The sequence below is a fragment of the Cygnus atratus genome, chromosome 1, assembly GCF_013377495.2.
Source record: "Cygnus atratus isolate AKBS03 ecotype Queensland, Australia chromosome 1, CAtr_DNAZoo_HiC_assembly, whole genome shotgun sequence".
NCBI lineage: Eukaryota > Metazoa > Chordata > Aves > Anseriformes > Anatidae > Cygnus > Cygnus atratus.
In genome coordinates, this window is record NC_066362.1 from 137,942,011 (window position 1) to 137,967,232 (window position 25,222).

General features: G+C 40.5%; 1 protein-coding gene across 1 annotated transcript in view; it reads left to right on the plus strand.

Annotated features, from left to right (window-relative positions):
- Positions 1–647: 647 nt before the first annotated feature.
- OCA2 (OCA2 melanosomal transmembrane protein) overlaps positions 648–25,222 on the plus strand; it is a 191,375-nt gene continuing 166,800 nt past the window's right edge. The window contains 3 exon segments of the mRNA XM_035558138.2: positions 648–932; positions 4,484–4,581; positions 10,480–10,769. Of these exon segments, the coding sequence (XP_035414031.1) occupies positions 4,495–4,581; positions 10,480–10,769 (377 nt within the window). The 5' untranslated portion in view covers positions 648–932; positions 4,484–4,494.

Below are 25,222 nucleotides of genomic sequence, written 5' to 3' on the forward strand. Positions count from 1 at the left end.
AGTTCTCATCTCCAGTTTGGTGGCAGCTGCTGGGCTGTGGTTTCACTCCCAAGCACTTAAAGCAATTCCTAGTTGCTGAAACAATGAAGTTGCTTGATCAGTTTTGAGATTTTAGTGCTCTTCCTTTTTATTTTGGTAGGAAAGCTCTGCTTCTGTGCTGTATTTGAAATTTCTTCTTCCAGGGATACCTAAATAAAATAATTCGTGACCAAACCCCCACCAACGTGAAAAGATTGTCTGCCATGGCTAAGAGAGGAGGAATGCTGTGGACCCGGAGGGGATGGTCTGACATCCCTCCCTTCCTGTATTTCCCCTGTGCATGATCCTGGGGCCAACTTGCCAGCATGATGTGTACAGTTTCTCTGTGTGATTTTAACCTTCTAGCCCTGAGGATGTATTACTCAGCCCTCCCGTGAGAGTCATGGAGTCTGGCAACTTCTATCTGTAACCAAGTAGCTCCTACAAGCTTGGCATTTTAAGCCTCTGTTTTACGTCTTTGAAAGGCTTGATCCAAAGTCGAGTGAAGACAGTGGAAGGACTCTCACTAGTCTCCATGTATTTTGGATAAAGCCCCGAGGCTCACATTCCATACATTTTAGCCTGGATTTGGATTTTCATAAGCTTTAGCACTCCAGAAAGCTGCCAGCTTCACAAACCTACATCTCATAGCATGTGCTTTCAGCTTCTTGGTTTTGTAAGAATGTTTTAAAGCTGAGAGAGAAATTAATGAATTTGTCAGGACTGTAACATGAACCAGTGCCATCAACAGCATGGGCACACTAGTTTTATCAATGAAGCTGTGCTTCTTTTTAGTGCATGATCATTTGAAAGAAGTAGGAATGTATATAAAAGCAGGCTCAGTTGCAACACAAGGAAGGCAAAAAGCTGTGTACAGCAGTAGGGTGCTAATGGAGTGCCCAAATTCCAGAAAAGTAAGTGCTAAATATGTCTGTTTTCATTTTTTCCCTTGTTTGTTTAGTGTTTGATTGACTGATTTTTAATTCACACAAGAACAGGTTGTTAGAATAACATTGAAATTTCTAGTTGAAACTGAAGTTTATTAGCTCAGTCAGGTATGACCCTCTCCCAGCTGAAATCAAAGTAAAATTTTGATAGGGACTGAATCAAATCCCTTTGGCTATCTGGAAAGAAGAATAAGTACTAATGATGCTTGAAATCAGTACAGATATGTCCATTTACAGTGGTCATTGTCTGGCTTCTAGAATGCTTTGCTGTTTGCCATGGCTGTCTCAGAAGAATACTATTTTACCATTCATTGTAGTTTTGTCCTGTGGTGATGATTAATTTTTGAATATGGCCTTGACACCTGTTAGTACAGGAAGGAAAAAAAATTTAAAAACTCCGACAAATTATTTGTAGAAAGTAAACAAAAACTTTTTTGATCATAGAACATAGAAATAGATACATACAAAATACTTAACTAGCTCCCTTAATGTTCCCTCTTGGTTTAATTATCTTGAATATATTATAGCCAGTGTCAACAAATGAGGGTCAGCTATTTTCCCTTCCCTTCCCTTCCTTTCCCTTCCCTTCCCTTCCACAGGGAAGTAAAAATTCCAGCCACATTAACAGTGTATGAAATATTTACATTCACTTTGTAAAATATAGTCATACCTAGTGTGCTGCTTTTTTTTTTGTAGTTGAAATAGTAGCTGTGCCAAGGGACATTTCACAAACAAATTCCAGTCTGATAGATACTAGGACAAAGAGGTGTGCTAAAACTGTGTCTATGTCACTGCTACCTCCATTTGTGCTGGGGTTCTGTATGAGAGAGATGTATTTTATTCTGATTTGATGTATATTTAGAATATAGGAGAAACCATCAGTACCATGAACTCTGCTCTTCTGCACCTGTTGGTATTTTATTTTTCCATGGTACAGCTGCCAAGGCATATGGATGCTCTAATTCCTTTGTGCAAAGACACTCCTTATCATCATCTTTTCTATGAAGTAAATTTAGGCTAACAGCGGACAGGAGAAATGTGACATGAACACTTATTGCCTATCAGTATTCTAGCTGCTGCAGCAATTTCGAGCACCTGCAGTTTATCAAGTTAGACATAAGAAAGATTGACACTGTGGGAATAACAATCATCTAGACATGTCATTCTGAGGGCAATAACACATTTTTCTGCACTTTGTTTTAGGGAGTTTGGTGTTCAGCTTGAAAGTCTGTAGCATAATTTGTTAAGAACTTGTAACATTTATTAGCATAGTATGGGCATAAAACTAATATAAAAATGTCCCTTAATATTGGTATTCCTTTTCAACTTCGCAACCTGAATTTTCTTTTCTCTAAAACACCACTGAAACTAGCCAGGGTTATTGTAATGATTTCAAAGTATAGTGTCAATTAATCAACCCCTTCCTACTGTCTTGCTTGTTACTTAAAAAAGTATGCAAGCAATATTTAAAGATATAAAGACCTTTATACACACCCAATATGAGAATGGGGCACTGCTATAGACTTTGACATGTCTGGAAGGATAAGGAGCCCAAAGTAAAAACAACACCAGCAATCTGCGATCACCAATAAAGGCCTATTAGAAGTCATTTCAGATTTCAGAATACTCTTCTCCAACAACCTTTCCTGCCTCACCTGTGGTTACCCTGTGCTGCCTTTGCCTGCAGCAGCTGGAGAGGCCCAAGGCCCTGACAAGGGCTGTGGAGCCGGGTGTTCCTTGTCAGCCTCTGCCTCGGGATCTCAGGGGTTACCCACAGACACACTTCAGGGTGATCTGAGCATATGAGATCTCATTGCTTTCCCATGAATATGTAATGATGGGTTATGAAAGTGCCAGAGAGAAGTCAAAAAGACTCTCAAAAATCCTCTAGCAAGGCGATAGTGCTGGAGTTTTCCTCATCAGTGTCATTCATTTCATATTCTTGCACAAAGGCTTCATGAAAGGCCTTCGGCATCTCAGCAGGCTAGGTAGCTTTCTTGAAACATGGTATTTGCCATATCATGGATCATATCATGGATATGATCTCATTTTTAAAAGAATACAGAAACATTAACTTTATGGCATAAAAAGAACTTTCATAGCTCAAGGAGAGAAGAAAACTCTCTCTGGGTTTGCATATGGGTCATGACAGGAAAGATACTGTTTTTCCTTTCAAACATGCCTGGTTTCTCAGCATGTCTTAACTACTGCAAACTGCATTTCCTGAATAGTTTTCAGCTACATTTTACAACTATCTTCTAGAGTCTTTTTTCTTTTTTTTCCTCCTAAAGTAAGACCAAGCCCTAAATCCAAAAGAGTCTATTTGAATGTTGTATCATTTTCCTTCTGATTCAGCCTCCTTGTAACACAGCACCCTGAGTCTCCAGGCTCGTCAGGAATGCTGCTTCTCCCTCCCATTCCTCCAAGAGGTGGGAGCCATGTTGCCTCCAGTGAGGGTGCTTCACAGGCCCTGTGTGTTGATGATGTAGCTATAGTTCTTCAATAGCATCACCTGACTAAGTTGTCCAGTGACTTGTGTTAATACTGACTTCCATCCTCCTTCTCCCTTTACCTGCTAAGCTTACCAGCAAGAAATCTGCTTCAACAACTGCACTGTTTCAGAGATGTGACAGCATTAAGCACATCTTCAAATGGCCAAGCCCCGATGTTGGCCTCAGTAACTGTACAGCATTGCTTTGTGGTACAGTACACATCTCCCTCACTCCTAGGTCCCTTGGCCGTCAGTGGGAGATGCAGGCACTTCTGGAGCATGATGCACTTGCCCTGTCTCAGGTGCCCACTGCCAAGTGAGCCTGGTGGTCAGTGCCTGTGTCTCTCCATGGGCTGTATGTGGACCCAGGGCATTAACTGGGGCCTAACCTTACAAAGTGTCCCAACTTAGTTATCTGTATCTGATCAGACATTTGACAACTCTGCCTGTTGGCTTGAATGGGCTTTGGTTTGACCTCTTTTGCAGATGCAGTAAGACAAAAAAGGAAATTACTTTTTTTTTTTTTTTTTTTGGAACTGGCTCGTTTGATTGTCATTATGCCTACAGTGCGCCCTGCTCCTAATGACCAAGCTGATAGCTCTTCATTTAAAATTATTCCTTCAACAAGGACTCCTCCTAAAAGGCTCCCAAACTGACTATTTAGATAAAGCAAGATCAGGGCATTGTGATGCAGATATGCAGAGACATTTTTTTTCTTTAAAAAAAAGCCTAATTTCTGGGGTATCTGAAGCTCTCAAACAGAATGCTCAGTTGCTGTCCTGATGATGACAGGAGTCTCTGTGTCAACGGCATCTTCAACTTGACTGAATGAGACCCCCTTAAACTGTTTAACTTTTTTCTTTTACTGATTCTTAAAATCCAACTGACCACTGCTAACCAATATCTCAAAACGCATTACAAACATTTCCTGCCTCAACTGCATACCATTTCTGCCTATTTAGAACCTATTCCTGCCTATAAGACCATTCCTGCCTATTCAGAAACACTGTCTCCCTGCTATTTATAGATATTTTATCCATGAACAACCAAGTGAGTCCTGAAGCGGGGGGAGACTCAATGATGGCCAGACCCTCCTCTGCACACCCTAAGTATGCAAATAAACAGGTACTTGCTCTATGATCACCCCTCACCCCACTCGGGGACCCTCGTGTGGCTCGGGGGACACCCTGCTTTAAAAACGTGTGTTCCTACGTACGTATGCATGTATTTATTTATTTATTTTCCAAGGAAAACCCTTTTCTGGCAGGCGGCGAGGCTGCCAGCAGGGGTCAGCGTCTGCCCGCGTACCCGCAGTGCTGCCGCGCTGGCGGTGCCGTGGTTTTCCCTACTCACTTTTCAGCTATTTTTCTTAGCCAACCCAGTAGTTTTGCACTTTCTTGGGATGCAACTAGACATTTTCGTTCTGTAGAGGAGTTGCCACCTGGGCTGCTTGGTGTTGCTCCTGTGCTGTGGTTTGCTGCCCATGGAGTTGCAGTGATGCAGCTGTGTGACAGGAAAATAAAAACCAAGTTATTTTCTTTTGTTTGGTGGCCTGAAAGTGGTTTCTCCCCAGACTTACTTGTCTTTTGTCTCATGGCCTGCAAATGGTGCCCCCTGTTAAGATATTTGAATCAGGTCTATACAATAAGCTTGCCCACTGTGCAGCCCTCCCCGTCATGACCATGACCATCACCATTATGACCAGCCCCAGATCTTCCTCGCTTCCTCCACACACCCTGTCACCAGCCATGCCCGGACCCTCCACAGCTTCCCTCACTACTCCTCTTGAAGCAGACCTCCAATTTACTCACTCTGACTCTCCAGTCCACCTTGCCCCTTTCCTTCACCAGCTGAGGATCTCCTAGCCTGGACACCACCTCTCTGCAGCGAGGGACATTTGTCCTGCCAGGCCATTGCTCCTGTATCTTCCCTGAGCTCTGTGGTCGCATATGGGATGCCAGTCCAAAGGAGGCAAGGCACCAACGAGGTCATGGTCCTGTGTGTGAAAGGTCTGAGAAGCAAGGTGTCAGGGCTTTTGCTGAGCTGGGAAGTCAGTAAGAGCTGTGATCCATCAAGGGCTGCCTCCCACCTGCAGAAAGCCACCAAAAGAGCAGCCACGATCTTGCAGCAGTGAGATTTAGGGGCTTCTACTGTATTCCTGCGAGGCACTGTGGCTGGAGCCCTTCCTCACTTTCCTGGACACACGTGGGCCCATCCCTGAGTGACAACATAAAGCGTGACACAACACAGCAAACGGCTCCATGCTGTCTCACCTCCAAAGAAAAGAAGACCCCAAAGACACTGAAGGAAAAGTAGTGACAATCTGTTGTGGCCAGCCCTGCTCTGTAGTCTTCCCACTCAGTCACACAAGGGAGGACTACTCCGTGCAGCATTATTCCATGCAATCCCTAACGCAACCCTATGGGATAATGGAGATCCTGTAGGATAGGCACAGTTTCTGTGGAAAATGGCAGTACTGGAATATACTGTCAAATCATGTATGCCAAAATAATTTGTTATACCCTTTAAGCCCAAACCAGTCTCAACTGCTTCCTACAGTTAGAAACACTTTCTGTTTATAAGACAAAACCTACCAAATAAGAGAATTCTTGCTTGTACATTACAGTGTTAGACATCCCAGGACCTTTTCTTCAAGCAAAGTAAATAAATATAAATAATCATATTTTGGCAGTGCTGGTGTGGGGGCTTCTGTGTGTATGGTGTCTGTCTTTTAGGCTGCAGTTCTACGGGAAAGTTTTTCCCCAGTCTTGGGAATGGTTCTCGCCTGTCCCTTGGGCAGCAGGGTCAGGGTTATGCATGGCAATGGTCATGCAGGAACAACCCTGCCATGGGAGGACTTACGAGCTGTAGTGCTGAAGCCCTGCTCTGTTTCTCAGGGCCACAGACTAGGAGTTGTTACTCTCCTCCCTGCTGCTGAGAAAATTTTTAGGCATCTTTGCCACAGGAGGCCAGTACAGTATTACCTGTCTGACTTGTGGGGAAGCTGTCATGAGATGCATACCCGGAGGGAGATGCATATATAGAAAGCTGCCTTGGTGGCACATCTACCTTGGGATGCTCTGTGAGCACTTTGTGAGCTTCTCAGCAGCATGTACCTCTGGCCTCTGCTCCTGGCACAGGGGCAGGCTGAGAGAGGATTCGGTGGGAGAGAAGTTTATTTAGGCTTGGATGATGTAGAGAGCCTTCCCAGGCAGGCGAGATCTGGCTTTAATTTGCCTTGGGAGAGAGGCTCCCTGGCACATCTGAGCCCTGGGGGGGTGGGGGGTGAACATGACTGTTGCTTAAAAAGCCATGTTCTCCTTTGCCTGAGCCAGGCAGGCATGGTGGCATGCCCCGCTGGGCAGCACCACACATTCCCTTTTCCAGTAGATATTTTTTAGAATTTGGCTTTCTGCCTAGTAATGCAAAGATGACTGAGTGTAGAGGTAATATTTTTTCCAGTCTTGGTGGGAGAAAGGCTTTGATTGATTATGAGATGCACAAGACAGAAAACATACTGCTTATGGACATTCTCTCAAGAAGATGTCATATTTTGTAGCCTCATGGGCTCTAAGATTAAATTCTTCATTTTTGATGGCAGAGATACTATGTTGTGCTTAGTGACACTCAGGAAAATAATGCTTTAAATGATATACTACCAGCTACATCATTTGCCTCCAGCATTATGTTTTGCAACTAAAATGCGGGCTACACAAACTCTCTTAAATAAAATAATTTAGATAGCCTGTTGATCTTATTAGCATCTGAAAACTTAACAAAAAAAGAAATTCTGTACTAGTAATTTAAAAACAGATGTTCAACTGCTTGGGCTGGGATGAAAAGGGTGAAAAAGGATAACAAATATTGCTTAAATACTGTATTAGCCCTTTCATAGTCAAAGTCCAGATGGGTGGTTGCTGGATCAATTTCTAGCTGTGGCTAAAAAACCCTTGCTGGTGCATGGCTCCAGACGAATCTGAAATGAACTTTCCTTGGCTAAAATCTCTCCTCACCTTCACATGGTAATATCTCACCTATGTCTCATTGCTGTTGGAGGCATTGTAAGATAAGAAAAAGGAAGAAGAAATAAAAGTGAAGAAAAGTTCTGTAACTACAGAGAAATGCAGTCATTTGAGATTTTCTTGAATGGTAAATGCACCGATGTCTTAGAAGCTTAGATACCATGGTGATAGTTGCCTTAGCAATGTTTTAGCTACGTGGGTAATCACAATCAAACCTGTCTCTTGTGGCAAAATGATGCTGTATTATTTTATTTTTTTGCAAAGCTTTTGTGAATGTGCAATAATGTGGTTTATGATTTGGTATCCAGGCATCAGGTTTTCTCTCAAGCTTCTTGTCCTTGGCATTCTTTTATTTTTCATTGAAGTTAGTTCTTAAAATAAATGTCTTCCAGGCTAAGGCTCTGTACTTATAAGAGCCTAACTAATTTAGTCTTTACTCACCTCAAGATAAAACTCCCACTTTTTGGGGTGACGCAGGATCAATTTTAGAGGTTGTGTTCAGGTTCTCATCTTTAAAAAAACTAGTACAGATGGAGCTCATGTTTCCACAGCCTAACATCACTTGAAAGTCTGTATACTTTCACAGCAGGTGCTCAGACAAACCAAATGTTATGAAAAACCTAACAAGTGGGAAGATATCTCAATTATAATTTACAGTCTTAATAAAACCAGTAAGTAAATATATGTACTGAGATTGAAGACAAGAACAATTATATTTTCCATGTGCAGTTGGAAATATTTGCATTCCGAAGTTATCTATTAGAGTGGAAGGCAGGTTGTGATTTTAGCACAGGCAGCAGCCTACCAGGGGTGGCATAAGGGTATTGATGGGGTGGTGTTGGCCTCTGTGTGCTGTGACTTGGCCCACCCCACCCCACCAGCCTTTGATCTCAAGGTGCAATGCAACAAGCCCAGCTTTCCTGGACTTTCACTCAGGATTTTGTCTTGGATCACCAATATTCAGTGCTTTCCAGATAATTGAAAAGGCCTGGACCAGCTCAGCGATAGTGTAGTTGGTACTACATCAGCCATGTTTCTGCTCCTTATACTGGGTGACAAAGGGACTTCTCCCTTCAAGGAAATATCTGGGGGAAAGTATCATCTATCGAAAATTGAAGTGTCATTGGTGTTTTGTGATGTGTGCCAGCCATGCCCCAAAATGGGACTCCTGTGAAGGGAGTAACTTTGCTAACTTCTTTCAGTAATTCAGCACACTCTCCCTACTGCCTTCCCTTTCTTTCTCCTCTCTTTCAAGAAAACCAAGAAAGGACAAGTAAGCAAAGGCTTATTTGTTTTACAGGCTGCTAATGATCGGAAGAGTCAAATTAGTCAATCTAAGTGTGGGTCCTTATAAAGTCAGGTGAAGAAGGTTAGGATATGAGAACTAAGGATACTGGGAATAGAAAGGACTAGAGAAGGATATGCCACCTGGGGAAATTCTGATTTAGATATGTCTTGCAAGCCCTTCTTGCTTGGAGCCAAGATCTGTGTTTCTATTACTGTGTATTTCAGTCATTCCTTTCAGGGTCCTCTGTCCTCTTTGAGCTGTAAGGCTGGGAGAGCTCAAAGCTGCACAAAGCCACGATTGTCTTTCTGTTATTTCCATTTCCAGTGATTTCTCCTGCTGGGTCTATTTCCTATTACTGTGCTATTTCTGCCCCATGGCCCTGCAGGTCTACCTGCCTGTCCTCTGCTGAGGTCCCTGGAGGGGGGAGTGGGGACATGCCCCAAAATGGCTGCTGTCCCTGGTGTGGGGACACACAATGCTGACAGGCCTGTGTCCCGGGCTCTTGCTGTCTTCTGTGGTGGCTTTGCCACTTTGCACTTAAATAGACCCATAATTAGGTTCCTCAGCATGTGTTCTAGAAGGGCTGCTCTCTAACTCAGTCTCCGTGTCTGATTTGGGCACTTTGTGGTATTCTGAAGTGCTTTTTTTTGTAACTTTTCATACTGAATTTTAATGATCAAAGTATAAAAGCTTTTTGACTGTTACGCACTAAGTTTTATTATAATCACTGTTAATAATCATATAATAGGACCTAATTTTCATCAAGGTTGGATTCACATTTCATAAGCACCGCTGGCAGCTGGTGAAATGGCATTTTGTCTCCAGAAACCTTGAATATCTGATCTCATAACGAGGGGCTGCTGCCTGTGGCAACACTTCAGCATGACAGTGGCTTTCTGAGGGAGTCTGTGGGCCGGGAAGGGAGCAGTGGTTTCAGTACAGCCATGGCACTGCTGTGGTCAAGGTAAAAGTTGTACAATGTGGTGAAATGGCATTAGCACAACCCCAGGTGTTCTGCAGGGGGAGCCTTTCTGAGCCTGTGGCCTCTGTGACAGTCCCTGCTGGACCCAGGCCTGTGCCCAGGTGCTGGGTGGCACAAGAGCTGGCATGTGCAGTTGCTGCATCCAACAGGAGCTTGGGTCTCACTGCCTTCATATCTGATGTTCTCAGCACATAAATCTCCTCTTCAAATTTGGCCAGAATTTTGGTCCCAGTTCCACTTTCCCAATGTTAAGAGGTCTGTAAATCTGAGTTAATTCTTCCTGGCATAAGCTGGATTTCCACGCATGCAGATCTTGAAGAATTGGTATTTATGTGCTTCTGAAGTAAAACCCAAAGCTCGCTGATAGCTCTGTGGCTGCATTTGTTTCTCATTAACCAGCCACAATGCCAGCCCCCGCTGATCCATAAGTGATTATGGCTTATTGTGTGGGACAGGTCAATGAAAGTTCCTGGAAAATTTGTGGGAGAAAATCATGGCAGACATGGAAAAGGTCTCTTTATATATTTATGTGCTTTTTATAATGACTAATTTTGAAGTTGCAAAGAGGTTTAAAACTTTGGATTTATTCCTGGTGGAAATAAACCAACAAGAGAAATATCCAAAGGTGCACAAAAAAAATCTACTGCTTGGCATTTTTAACACGCTTGTACTGAAGCAAACATTGAGTCAATTCAATTTAGTCCTAATATATTTGTTTTCGCTTTCTTTAGGAGAACACCCCCCAGGGACAGATGTACTTGGATAACAAAGATGACAGTACAATTTCTAGACAACAAGAGATGGAGCTGAATCAGACCCCTTCACATGAAACCGGTTTATCTGCAACAGTGGCATCCAAACCGGGGACGAGAAGTTGCAATGAGCTGCGGCTATTAAAAGAATATCATGGCATGGTAGCTAGTCTCGGAGAGCCACAGACACTTTGTGAAAATAGAGCAATAGGGGAGGATGACTGTGTTGCTTTGGGGAAGGATTTCACTCAAGTTCCCATACAGGGAAGGTAAGAATTAGGACAAACAGAATATTTTTATTCTAATTCAAATTAATTTTTACTTCCTTGTAGAGAAGATATGTATTGTCAATAAAAAATGTTTTTTCTCCCACAAAGAGAATGGAAAGCTTAATGGGACATCAGAGCAGTCTTAATTGCCTTAGGAGGGTGGTGGATCACTGTATTTCTGAACTAATCTCAGCTTTAATAGCAGCTATGGGCCCATTTTGCTCTTTTCAAGATTAGACATGTGGCTTTTCTTCCCTACTTGGTGTCACAAAGTGTCACAAAACATACAGGGATAAAGCAGTCTTCAGGCCTCAGCCCCCATCTTTTTTAGAAAGCTGCACCCACCTTCCTGCAAGGGCAGGCAGTAGCTCCAGGCCTTCTGATAACACTTTTCCTGTTGAGTAAAATGTAGTCACCGTGAGTGATTCAGGAATAGGCATAAAATTAAAGAAATATCCCTATGCCATCTTACAGACAAATGTATATCTGATGTTTTATAGAAATATATCTGGGTTTGGGAAGGGATCTCCTGAAGTTTCTCCTTGTTTAATTTTTACCTCTCTTGCTCCTGTGAGATATAAATATCTCACATATATATATTTATATTATTATTATTATTTTTTTTTTGTGGAGATGAATCTTATCTGGCTTGTAGTGTATACTTTAGCCAATGTACGTTAGTTGCAATTAAAATACTATTGTGATCCATGTGACCTCTCTATTATGAGTAATTACCCTTTAATCAATGTGACTACTCAACAGAATGCAGATAAAACCATGGATAAACCTTTGCAGGTTCACAAGATTTTTGATGAGTTTCAGTGGAATAAGTACTAACTTTTAATGTCAATTGTTCTTTTGCTTGCAATGAAACCTACTAACCATTAAAAAAGGAGGAGAGTAAATCCCCCCCCCCCCTTTGTTTTTTTTTCCCCATAAAAAGGTTCACTAAACTGGCATGTCTGTATGGTTTGTTTTAATGCATCTACTTAACTTAAATTGCTGAATTATCTTTCAGGGATAAGATTCCTAGGCTTTCTGAATTGTTCAAATGTGATCTGAGACAAGACTTTCTAAAAAAAACTATTTAACAGAACAGAGGATTTATCTCAGTTGCAAAGATTACCTTTAAGAAGGTGTTCTTGAGTTAACCAAGGTCCTTTTTTTCAGGGAGGTAGATATTCACCCTATTCTGGACTGAACATTTTCATTTGACTGCAGCATAATCCTGTAGGTATTTTATGGTTAGTCTGTGTATTGTCTTGAGCTGCCTACCTGTCAAAATGCTTTCTCATTTCCATCACATATTGAAGAACAATACCCTTCAGATTTTGCTACATTGCATTAGTCTCCCTGGGCTCTGTATGAAGACTGGACCATCCACAGTGGTCCTGGACCATGCACAGAACATCCTTCACACTGAAATAAGAGTCAGCCCTCTTGTTAGGAACAGACTTCCTCCAGTACTGCTCACTATAGGAAACGCAGGCATTTTCCTCTGAACTGCACAGCAAATGAGGTCTAGTGGTGTTCAGTGGGACTGCATCTGTCTGAGGTGTTTATTTACACTGAACTGCACTGTGTGGTATATAGTGGTCTACTAGAAATACAGGTTTTAACATAGTGCAAAACACCTTTGAAGTTTGGATTTTGATTTTGAACTTCATTCATTCTCCTCAGCCTTTGCATAATGGATCGATCAGGCTCTTTTTTCATTAATATCTCAGTATCATCTTGGTACATGAAAGTGCCTTTCAGCCCATAGACATCATGCCATGACACCTTCCCGAGTCCCTTACCTTGCAGGAAGGTTTGACACTGCTCTCTGGCCATGCTATTTAGGTTAGCCCTGACATTTCCAAAAGCACAGGCTATTTTCTTCCATCTTGTCTCTGCATGTACAAGCTGTGTCCACAGAGAAAGGCTCTTCAGTCTTGTTAGTCTCATCAGCAGCAGTGCTGCTTCCACAGGAGAAGCCAAACATATCTTTGTGTCAACCAAATCTGAAATCCTCCTTTTTGATCCACTGGAAGGGGGTGATGTCAGCTGCTTTCAGCCTAGGAGTTAGTGAGCTTCAAAGGGCACCATAGAAATAAATTTTTCTATAGAAATAAGATGAATAGTAATCCCTGGTAACCAATTACTTTATGATGCCATTTAAAACTATGTTACTGAAAAAAGGAAGTCCTTCTTTGGAATATAAAAGCAGTGGAAGGGTGGGTAATAAAGTAACCAGACCCTGTGGCATTTATTTCATGTTGTCCTTTTGGTCCCTCTCTTTTTTTGATGTAATTTCTGGCTGTACCTCTTTTAGGTGGTCAGATAATAATGGTGTCTTCTTAGAAGAAAATAAAAGAATGATGGCAGTTGTGCATTGAGTATATTGTGAACTTTTCATGAGAAATTAGACAGTGAAAAGAAGGTGATGAAACCAAGCCCTAGAATAACTCCACTGAAGTTATATTTAGAAGAATTTGTCCCTGGAATTTGTTGGTTATTTAATGAGATAGTCCTTGGAAATATTTTCTTTAACTTAATGCCTCATTAAGAAGATAAATCCCCGGGATAAAAAATAATACATTTTTTTTTGAATATGCTTGAATTTGTGTTTCATCAGGCAAAACCATTTCTCTCAGTATTTTTCCTGTCTTTCAGTTTCACTTACGTAATGCTCACTTCTGTAAGGAAAGGTAAAAACAATCAAGCAAATCCATCTCTTCCTTTACCCTGAATCTGTGGTCCCAGGATCAGTAGGGAAATGATTGGTTTGCAATGAGAAGGTCAGTGAGTTAAAAATCTCTATTGAATTCTTGGTTTGCACCAATACAACAGAAAGATTGCAATTGCATTTCCTGTTAGTTGGAGAAGATGGAAGAGGATAAGCTATTGTACTCTATTGTACGAAAGTGAAATTATGCCTTTAGGAGTAAGGGATTATAAATCTTAGTTTTGATTTATAATTATGATGACATATTGCTAATTTAAAGGACATTTATGTGCCTTAGAATTCGATGTCAAAAGAAGACATGGTTACTGTCTAAATAAGTAAAATTTATGTGACAATTTAAAAGCTTCTTCAGACAGGGGAAAAAGACTGAGGAAAAAATAGCTCAAAAACATTCAAAACATTCTTTATGTGTCCTAAGACTAATTTTGATCTTTGGCTATTAGAATAAAGTGGGATTTTCTTCTATTCAACAGCCACACAGAGAAAGCAGTTGTCTTCACATTATAATTGCATGTTTATGTAGCAACCATTCTGATTTTTCACGTCAATCATGCAAACATTGGAGAAGAGTCCAGGACAGATAAGTGACTTCACAGCAAACTGACACATACATCTTTGTCATGTAGCTTCTAGTGATATTGCTCACTGCTTGACTGGTGACACTTTTGTCTTTCTTTTCATTTCTTATCAGTAGTGAATGTTTCTGAGTTTTGAATTTCCTGTGAGGATCCTGAAATGATGTGACACTGCAATGAACAAGTAATATCGAAGAAGTCACGTCTTTGCTAATTGATCTAACGTGGTTCATTTGATTTCGAATATGCTCTCAAGTGTTCGTTGCTAATATGGAGGCATGCGGCCACAACACAGCTTGCTGTGAGCACACTGTGTGGATGCATAGGACTGCAGAGACTCTGTCAGTTCAGATTACAGTTCTCTGCAGTTGCCCCTACTGCATCACAAAATCCCCCTCAAAAACTGAAGCTGTACCTCGAAAGAAGCAATCAGCAGTTCTAGCAAACTTTTAGCTTGAACAGTAGGAAGTATAAAAAAAAGACAATGTTATGCAAAATAGGCAAATAGATTATTGGAAAGTTCTGCTGCCATTTTCTAACTAGCTGCTCCCCAGTTCCTGGAAAAGAGCTTCTGAGAATGGTAGCAGAAGGATGGCAGAAACGTGGTTGTATGACATAACTTAAGGGCAATGTTGGGCTTCACCTGAGCAAAAGATGCACATCCCGCACAAGACTGATTTTAACTTTTTTTTTTTCTGTTAACAAAATACACAGACAGAAACCTCACTCATGATGAATTTTCCTGTGTTCAAAGTTCTTTAGTTCTTCTGTTTCTGTGTACTATTTGTCATCTCAGTGCTTATTTGTTATAATTATTTACAACATTTCAAATTAGTCATGTATTACCATTTCTGTTCTATCATCAGCAGACTAAAACCCTAGCAGTCCCCTGTAGCCACTCAACTGCTTTTTGATTCTGACAGGACATTTTTGTAAGCAAAAATCCACCAATATTAATTTTTGTTTCTCAGTGCTTTGTTGAAGGAATTAGGAGGCACTAATTAACTGCTTCACACTTTTTCCACTGTCAAGCTAAAAACTGAACTCAACACTAAGTGAAAAATTTACAGTGTACCAACCTACAGATATCAAATATTACAACTGAGTTCCTGTGACATTGAAAAAAACCTCGATTTTTGCAAGCAGCTGCTCTCTTTCTAATGGTTAATAACATGGTTATGTTGGGTGTTGGGTTCTTCTTAGTTAGACTTCTTAGGCCAATTGTGGAAAGATGCCAGTAGCCTACAAGCTTCAATCCTCTTTGGGGTCTGACAGCTGTTTCCACATGTAAACCTCTTTTTAAACAGGAGGAAAGGCTTTTAATGTCAGCTATTTTTTTAATTTTTTTTTCCTTTTTTATTTTTTTATTTTTTACATTATAAAGTTGAGGGGTTAAGCCCACAAGACAGCCAGACTTTGAGAAGAAATGTAATAGAGGCAATCACAGATGAGCAGGAGGGCATGCATGGGGCTTGAATAGCTGATGTGAGGAGCTATCAGTGTAAGATGAAGCAAATAACTCAGTCACTCAGTATACCTCAGTGAAGCCTTTTCTTTGAAAAACTGTTCTGTATGCCTTGTTCTGTATGCTTTTATCTCTCTAAGTCATGAAACGTCCATTGAAAGAGGAACTGTAAGCTAGGCATTCTAGTTTCTAAGTAAATCTCCTGATAATCAGCATTGTTTTCTCTCTTTCTCTTGTTCCTTCTTCCAGTGATTATTTTGTTGAAGACAAAAGGGTCTCAAGGGAGAGATGAAGGGCTTGCAGGATACTGCTGATCCCAGTAGTTAGGGTAGCTAGGTGAGAGCTGGGGTATCTTAGTTCATACTGAGTGTTTGCCAAAAAATATTGCCACAGCCTCTGCCCGGGACTGGCTCCTGGAGAACTGCTGCTGAGTGCAGAGGGGGCTCTGGGACACAGGTGGGTGGAGAAGTATCTGGCAGGAGAGATATCGTGAAAATGCAGACAGTAGCAATACTGAGAAGGATGAATGCAAGCCCTTGTATGTGGCTACAGAGAGACGCTGGGCAAAGCCGAAATGGTGTGAAATAGAGTGAGACCAGGGTGTGGTGAACTGTGGAATGAGATAGATAAAAGCAAGTTAATGCCATGGTTGTAAGCCAGGCTTTAATGCAATCAGTCCCCAGTTATGATAAAACATCCTAACATTCCCAAAGCTGCAGTTAACAAACTGTCAGTCCCAAACCTTGAAACAAGCCAGCAGACCTAATGGCACTCCTTATTTCCTCTGAATATCTTGTACCAGTGAGTATTTACAACTCCATCTTCCAAAAAAAGATTAGAAATGTTAGCAAGATAAAACTGTGGAAGTCCACGATCCTTCAAAAACAAACAAACAAAACAAAACAAACAACCCCACCCACACTAAACTATCCTACCCTTGGGTACAAAAAGAAACCTTTTGTTCCTTTCTTTCCTTTTTATTTTTTCTTTATCTTTTTTCTTTTTTCTTTTTTTTTTCCGTTTTTTTCTTTTTTTTCTTTTTTTCTTTTTTTTCTTTTTTTTCTTTTTTTCTTTTTTCTTTTTTCTTTTTTCTTTTTTTTTCCTTTTTCTTTTTTTTCTTTTTTTTTTTTCTTTTTTCTTCTCATAGTTTACTGTTTTAGGGCACAGTTCTGCTTGGTGATAGAGATGTTTCAGTCTGCCCAACACTTTAAATGCCTCTCCATTAGAATTAATTAGCATCAGATTGGTTTGTCCTCTTGCATTAGAAGCACTGGAAATCATTCCTCAGCTACAGCAGAAGTTTCCAGGATGGTGGCAGTCATACATTTAAGAGCTGAAGTTCATGTTAAATTGAATGTACTTGATGGAAAAATAGATAAGTGGAGATGGAAAGAATTAGACAGTGAATTAAAAAAAAAAAAAGGATCAGAGTCTGTAGTCTGGCAAATCATTTTTTTTTTTTCCCAAAAACTGCTATTCATAAGGAGCTCAAGTGATTTACTCTGAAATACAGCAAAAGCTGATAAATGAGTCACCAAAATGCTTACAGTGACCAAGCAAGCAATTCTCTGCTTGATAGGTACTAATGGGACTTCATGGGCAACCTGGAATAATTGTGCTAATGGACTAGCAGAAGTCAGAGACCACACAGAGCTCTGTCCACAGCAGGTCAGAGCTAAGTCAAGGACAGAATAGTGAGCTGGAGCCAGGTCCTGTCAAAAGTGGGTAGGTTCAGAATTAATGTACTTGATTTTTCTTCCCTTTGCACATTTTATATTTCTTTCAGGCAGGGTGAAATAGAAAATAGATAGATTGGCACTTACAGAAACTCACAGTTTTCAGAAATGCAGCAGAAGATACTGACTCAGTACTGCCTGTGAATTAGCATCATTCAGAAGCAGCTGTGAAGGGCTGAAGGTTTTGCTCACACTTTCTGAGCTATTCCCTTTTTCTCTGCCAGTTAGTAGGGACAGTAAACATAGTCCATCTGCCAGTCACTTCCTGGTGTCATCCAGGAGAGTTTTTGTAAGGGCTCCCTGCCTGAAGTGAAGCTCTGGCAATGATGGAGTATGAAAGCATTTGTCTCAGACAGCCATGCTGGCAGTTATATTGAACTGCTATGTGTGGCAGAGCATTTGCTGCATTTGCTGTTTGAGAAGGAAGCGCTATGTTAAATATGAATTTATTGTAAGAAGTCTAATCCTTACCTAATACAGTGCTTCCTTTAATGAGGTAGGTAAATATTTCTCAGTGACTTTTCTACCCACTCTTCTGGTCTTATGCAATTGATTTTCTCTTCTTCTAATAAAATAAAATAAAAAAGCAGCTTGAAATATTCTTTTGTCTCCAATCTTTCTAGTAGTGATAGGAGCAACTCTACCTCCTCAGCCATGTCAATGACATGTGAGCTGCAATCCTCTTTAGGAGTGTATTGAGAGCTGGTACATCATGTAAACCTCTTAGAGTGAAAAGCATGAACCTGAATTTAGTCTGATAAAAGGAACTGTAAACCCAGAAAGGAGGGTAACAGAGAACGCTCTTCTGTTTTGTCTGATGCATCTTTAATTGTGTAACCTAAACAGCAGGGATATGTCATAATATTACATAAATACACAGTTTCGTAACTTCTATTGGTAGCACATGGCTTCTTTGCTGAGCTGTACAGAGTGGCTGCACAGTACACTTCTTTGTGTACTGTACAGAGTAGCTCCCACCGCTTGTTAGTGCAGGTCAATAAGACCAAACTCTCAATGCGGAGTGGCACAATGGACTGTCCCCAGATATGAGCTAAGCCAGAACTGTAAGTAATAGGGATGTTTCAGAGTAAAAAATATAAACATCAGCTAGTCGAAAGCTATTGTTTTTGACCACAAAATAAATAACAACATACACCCATTGCAAATCTGTTCATAGTTGTATAACAGTATTGAAGAGGATTATAGGGCTAGAAATATTTCAACTAGCCTATTTTTGGAGAAGACAGACTATCTTTGGCAGAAAAGAAAGATTGTCATAAGCATTTGTGTGTTTGGGTATGGTACTAGTCACAGCTTCGAATCTGTAGGTCTGTCAACAACAGTTGAAAGAGCTCCATTAATGTCACTGGACCTGTCATGCTTTCCTTGAGCTGGAAATATGATGTTTGTGAGGCAGAACACGTGAGTTCCACATCACAAGCAGTTAACAAATGTACCACTTTATATACAATTTAGAGTAGGAGTGAATTTTCTTGTTGTGTCAATCCAACAAATGTTTTAGAGGCTCAAACAGTCAGGATAGAGAAAAGAGAATTCTGGGTCTTCATACTTGTCAAGCACTGTATGAATCTAGGGAGATTTAGGTCATACAAGTAATGCCTTGAGGTCACCCAAATAAAGTACTGACACCAGCTTCCTTATATGTAAAGGCATTTACTTGTATGCAGAATTAGTCATCAGGTTCCTGCCTCTGCTATCTATGCATTTCTTCGGGGACAAGATCTTCAAAGTATCACGGTCTGCATCACATTTGGTCTTTGTTATCAAGAATGATGATCTTAGTGACATCATAGCCTGTCCTATTGAGGTTTCAGTGTTTGGTTCACCAAAGTGAAGTTAATATATAAACTGCAGTAACACCACAGGGTTGAGACTTAAACCATACCTATAGCAATGAAGAAGAAATGTTGATGGAGTCTATCCTTCCTTTCTAAATTTATAGCCTTTTTAAAATTTAATGTCTTTATATTTTTGGCTTAAGTTAAAATTTGCTCTTTTATCTCCACCATGTGTAATGATATTTTTCCTATCCAGCCCACAATTTTACCTAATGCTTCCAGAGGAGATAATTCCTGTAGCTTTAGTTCTTTCACTATTCTGATTAATTTTCAGATTGCATAACCTTAAAATAGTACAAGACATACTTCTGCTTCTCATACACCTTATTTTTGGTTTGTTTTTTAAAACATTTCTTTGCAATTAGTGGATAAAAAGCTAAACATGAACCAGCAGTGCACACTTGCAGCCCAGAAGGCCAACTGCATCCTGGGCTGCATCAACAGGGGAGCGGCCAGCAGGGCGAAGGATGCCCCATCTCAGGAAGTGTTCAAGGCCATGTTGGATGGGGCTTTGAGCAACCTGGTCTGGTGGGAGGTGTCCCTGCCCAAGGCAGGGGGTTGGAATTGGGCGATCTTTAAGGTCCCTTCCAACCCAAGTCGTTCTATAATTCTACAAATTGTAATCTACTTTTAAGTGCCATGAGTCAAGTGCAGTGCCATTATCTGGGCTTTAATGTTGTTCTGTTTGTGTAGAGGAACGACTGTTCCATACTGATTATGGAGGTGTAGAAGAGCTAGCTATACACTACAACTTTTAAGAGCGATGACTGGTGCCGGTCATTTTATCGTCTCTCTTGTCTTGTTCTCTCTCTCTCTCTTTTTCCTCCCACTTCATTGCTCCTCTGCCTAGTGTATCTGCTTACCTTTTTTTCCTTTGTGTTTTCATATTGTCAGAGTGCCCTTCAGATTTCCTGCTATACCATGCCCTATTGATAATTTCTTTCTGCAAACTGCTTGTGCAGACTATATTGAAAAGACATTTGTTAGTGCAGTGGCTGTTTATCTTTGAAACAGTGTCTTCAGTTGTTTTATTCAAAAGATATATGTGAGAAACTGTGTTTTGTCGGCATTACACTTTAGCCACCTTTCAGGCATCTGATATGCCTTTCAGACTTCTCTTATTTGGAGATGCTGTTAATTTAAGAGCGCTAAACCTTTTTGATATGTTTGATTTTATAATCAAACAGCTGTGTAACTGGTCCAGCGCATAGCAAAAAACAGACTTTGCTTTTTTTTTCTTTCTTTTTTTTTTTTCTGATGAAAAGCCTGTTATTTCATGCTTTTCAAAATGCTAACGTGTGTTTTTGATTGAAAATTAATAGATTATTCAAGGAGTAATCTTCTTCAAGAAATAAAACACTTATAAACTTTCTTCTGTCTTTAACTGTCTGAATTAGCTGTGCTCCACGGCACCTCTGCCAGGATAGGACCAATAACAGACATTCTTTGTCTTGATTCTTCTGCTTTTGGAGACAGTTCTATTTGTCTTGCTTCTTTAGTGGCATTCATTTGTAAGGACCTGCTGGTTTTTGATCTCTCTTTATGTAGCAACTTGGAGCCTTCTGCCCTAATGAGAGGAAGAAGACAGAAAGAAGCTGAGGGCAATGGGCCGCTATGTCAGCATGGGGTTTCCCCTTTTCTGCAGATACTGTCTTGCTGGAGAATTATCTTTTTGTAGCCAGCAGCATTGACTCTCTCCCTTTTCTCTTTTCTTTTTGTTTGGGAGCACAAAATAAGGTTTTATTTATGTAACCTCATGTCTGGATAGTCAGAAATTTTTATGTGGATGCAAAGACTTATTATCCATATGCCTACTGAGCAGAATCCTATCTTTTTATGGTGATCAATGTCCAGGTCTTGTTTAGCTTTGGGAGGCCGCTGGTTTTTAGAACATGCATAGCAAATGTTATGGCATTTCTCATCAAGAATATGTTAGGTCAGGAGCAAGATGGAAAGAAATCACCTCTGTGAGATTATGGAGTAATCAAAGTGTCACTCTGTATAGGTCCAGAACGAATGCAGTGTCTGAGGGGAGAGAATCTGGCATCTGTGTGATGGGGAGGGAAGTACTGCATCGTTGCTATCAAGAAATATGATGTACAGTTAAACCGTGTTGCTGGAACAAAGCCACCTGCCAAGCAGGGAAAGGAATTTCTTTCTGAACCCTGAAAGACCTGTTTTTGTTTTGTTGACTTTTTCAGTGCACAGGAGTATGTTGTTAGCTGGAGAATGATTACAGCTTAAATCAGGAGAAAGGAAACTGAATTGGCATCATTATTCTTTACTTTTTCCTGATAAGTTTCCCTGTTTAGGTGTGACTTGCAGATATAATTTTCATGCTAGTCAGAATGAGACAAGGAAATTCTCAGAATTTCTTGGATTGCGTAATTTATAATAGTTTATTATTATTATTTTTATTTGGGAAAACCTATGTTTACTGTATTTGCAGACTCAGATCTTATGTTTCAAATTCATATTCCATTCCACTGAATCAAAAACCTATGTTTTAAAGCTTCTTGTTAACATAAATTAGATAGCTCCTTTCTGACATCGTAGCCTTGAGGTCCCTAGAGATATCAGTCTTTAAAGGCAGAAGAAAGATATCTGGTAGCAAAACAGAACCCAACACTGTGGAACGAGCTTCCTGAGGCTTGGAAACTGTATATGTTTACATGTTACAATGCTCTAAGTGAAGGGCTGCTACAGGGAAAAGCATAATTTTTGTGAGAAAAAAATGCATTTATTCTTGTATCGTTTCATTCAATATTCTGCAAATGTTGACAGTAAATGGTGTATTATTATCAGCTACCTTTATATTCTGCCTTGTGTCTTTAATTTGTTCCTCTGGGATTTTCAGCGCTTTAAAAAAATATCTCTGATATTACTCTTAGATGAATACAGTGACCTGTGATATGGATTTAGTCTGTACTGGAAGTTACCTGTTAGGAAGGAGAAAATCATGTTTGGAAGGACTTGTTCATAGCTCTTTATATTCCTAATAAATACTGAATAACTTTTCTGGTGAAAAATCTTTTGTACCAAAAAGAGGTTTAATCTGAGAGCAAATAAAAAGTACACACAAAAGAAGTATGAAAATCAGGATGCTAATATAGACATTGTTTGTGTGAGGCTTATATATTTTTTAATGAGTAAACTCACTCAAAGTTCATAGAATCATAGAATCATTCAGGTTGGAAAAGACCTCTAAGATCACCTATTCCAGTCTTTAACCTAATACTGTCAAGTCTACCACTAAACCATGCTACTAAGCTCTACATCTACACATTTCTTGAAGACCTCCAGGAATGGTGACTCAACCAGTTCCCCGGGCAGCCTATTCCAATGCTGCACAACCCTTTCAGTGAAGAAATTTTCCCTAATATCCTACCTAAACCTCCCCTGATGCAACTTGAGGCCATTTCCCCTCATCACTTGGTGCTTGGGAGGAGTCCAATCCACACCTCTCTACAACCTCCTTTAAGGTAATTTTAAAGTACAATAAGGTATCTCCTGAGCCTTCTTTTCTCCAAGCTAAGCAACCCCAGCTCCCTCAGCTGCTCCTCATAAGACTTCACCAGCCCTTTGTTGCCCTTCTCTGGACTCGTTCAAGCACCTCGATGTCCTTCTTGTAGTGAGGGGCCCAAAACTGAACACAATACTCGAGGTGCGGCCTCACCAGAGACGAGTATAGGGGGGAAGTCACTTCCCTAGTCCTGCTGGCCATGCTATTTCTGATCTAAGCCAGGATTGATGTTGGCCTTCTTGGCCACCTGAGCGCATTGCTGGCTCACATTCTACCACCTATCAACCAATACCCCAAGGTCCCTTTCCACCAGGCAGCTTTCCAGCCACTCTTCCCCCAGCCTGTAGCACTGCATGGGGTTGTTGTGCCCCAAGTACAGGACCTGGCACTTAGCCTTGTGGAACCTCATACGCAGTTGGCCTCAGCCCATCAGTCCAGCCTATCCAGAGCTCTCTGCAGAGCACTTCTACACTCGGGCAGATCAACACTTGTGCCTAACCTGGTGTCGTCTACAAACTTACTGAGGGAAGTAACTTCTTCAGGTTCCTTGTATAGTCAATATGAGAGATGGGGTGGAGGAAAATGATTTGAGGAGCTCTGTCCCTTGCTAGTGACTGTAACTATCTTAGACCAGACCTTTAGATGGCAAAAGTTATATGAATAACTTCAGTGTCTTATGCTCAGCCAGAAGCTGAAAAGGAAATTTTAATACCTCCATTGCAACTAAAATAATGAAAAGATTAAATATAATGAAAGAACTTCCATTCTAGTGAGAAAAATACCCATTACTTTATCAACTTAATAGTGCTATTTCAATATATAATAGCTATATCGCTCCTACAAATGATTTTTTAATCTTAAAAATTTCCTGATTCTGCCTACTCTGAGTATTGTGTCTCATGTCCTAGCTTTGGAGAGAATTTTAACATTTTTTGCTGGGTCCAATCCACTGAGATCAGGGTTTGTATAGGCCAAATGAGTTACAGCATAATGTCTTATGAGAACCTGATCATTTACCAGATATGTGTCTGAGCTCTTGAACTTGCCTTGTTTTGTTTTATAGTGGCCAAAGGACAAAATACAAGTCCCAGCAAGGTAACAAGAGTTGGGATCTGGCATGCATTTTCTAAAACAAAGCTTAATTTGATGAAAGCTTGAATTTTATAAGCTATGGGGTGGCCTGCTGTTTGCCTTTGCCTGCCCTCTCCAACACCTCTCCAGGCCCAGAAACCAATCACACTTTTTTCATGTTGTTAATGAGTTTTTTTTCTACATCTGTCATCTGCCAGGCCTGTTTTTTTTTTTTTTTTTTAACTCTAAGCAATGAAAATACATTTTTTTTTCATGACAAAGTTAATGTATTTTTTTTTCTTTAAATGTTGCAGGTATGAATAGTGTTATCTCCAAATTCCTGAAATAAAACAACAGAACAACAATTTAAAAAAGAAGAAAAATGGCTTCTTTATGATTTCATCTCTAAGTATAGCTTACTAATTACTCTTTTCAATCTCCAAAGCTGGGGTGAATAGCATACAAAACCAAATTTTGAGTATGCAAGGCCAAAAGCATAATTACATGTGACAGTTTGTCAGTACATCACTTGGATTAATGAAAATTGTATCCAAAAAATCCTTTCTCATCATTCTGTATGAAAGTGTCCCCTCATCTTGGAAATGGTCAATGGTCTTCTTCTAACAGTACTTCATTTTCTTTTATTGTCCTTAAATTGATCCAGTCTGATAGTGAATCTTCATTCTTCAACATACATGCCCCAGACCTTTGAGAGTACAACATTATATTAATGCAGTGCTTGGAGAATAACTTTCTCTATAGATAGTCACATTATGGAATCATAGAATGGCTTGGGTTGGAAGCAACCTTAAGGATTGCCCAGTTCCAACCCCCCTGCCATGGGCAGGGATGCCACCCACTAGATCAGGTTGGCCAAGGCCACATTCAACCTGGCATTGAACACCTCCAGGGATGGGGCATCCACAGCTTCTCTAGGCATCCACAACTTCTCTGGGCACATCATTCAGTTGCTTCTCAGACCTGTCTTTCTGTTCAAGTTTTTGTCATCCCAGTGCCCCTAATTGCATCATCCAGAGACCCTGGTTAGATAGAAAGTTAAAACATAAAGTTGTGACCACTTCCTTAACTTTTGAGATTCTTGGAATTGTCTCACAAACTGTAAAAAAATATGCCCCTCCGCTCCACCTGTTTTATTTGCCATAAATTCAGTTAGCATCAGAGTTGGTTAAGCTAAAATCCCGTAGTGAATGCCAAAGAGAAAAGCTGGCATTTAAAAGCCAGGCTTGCAGAATATGCTAAAGTATTATGAGTGCAGCCATGCTTAAAGAGTTGCTGATAAATTGCCTCCTTGTAGCAGATTTATTTTTCAGCATGTCCTGCAGTATTGGAGAATAATACCTCTTAACAGGTTATCTATGTAATCCATAGAGAGACTGGGTTTTGGAACTTGGACCACTACCAACCCTGGCTACTGCTGCCTGCTTCAGATTTGTAGCTAGCTGGCAGTCACCAACAGCTAAACTGTTTTGGCAGCA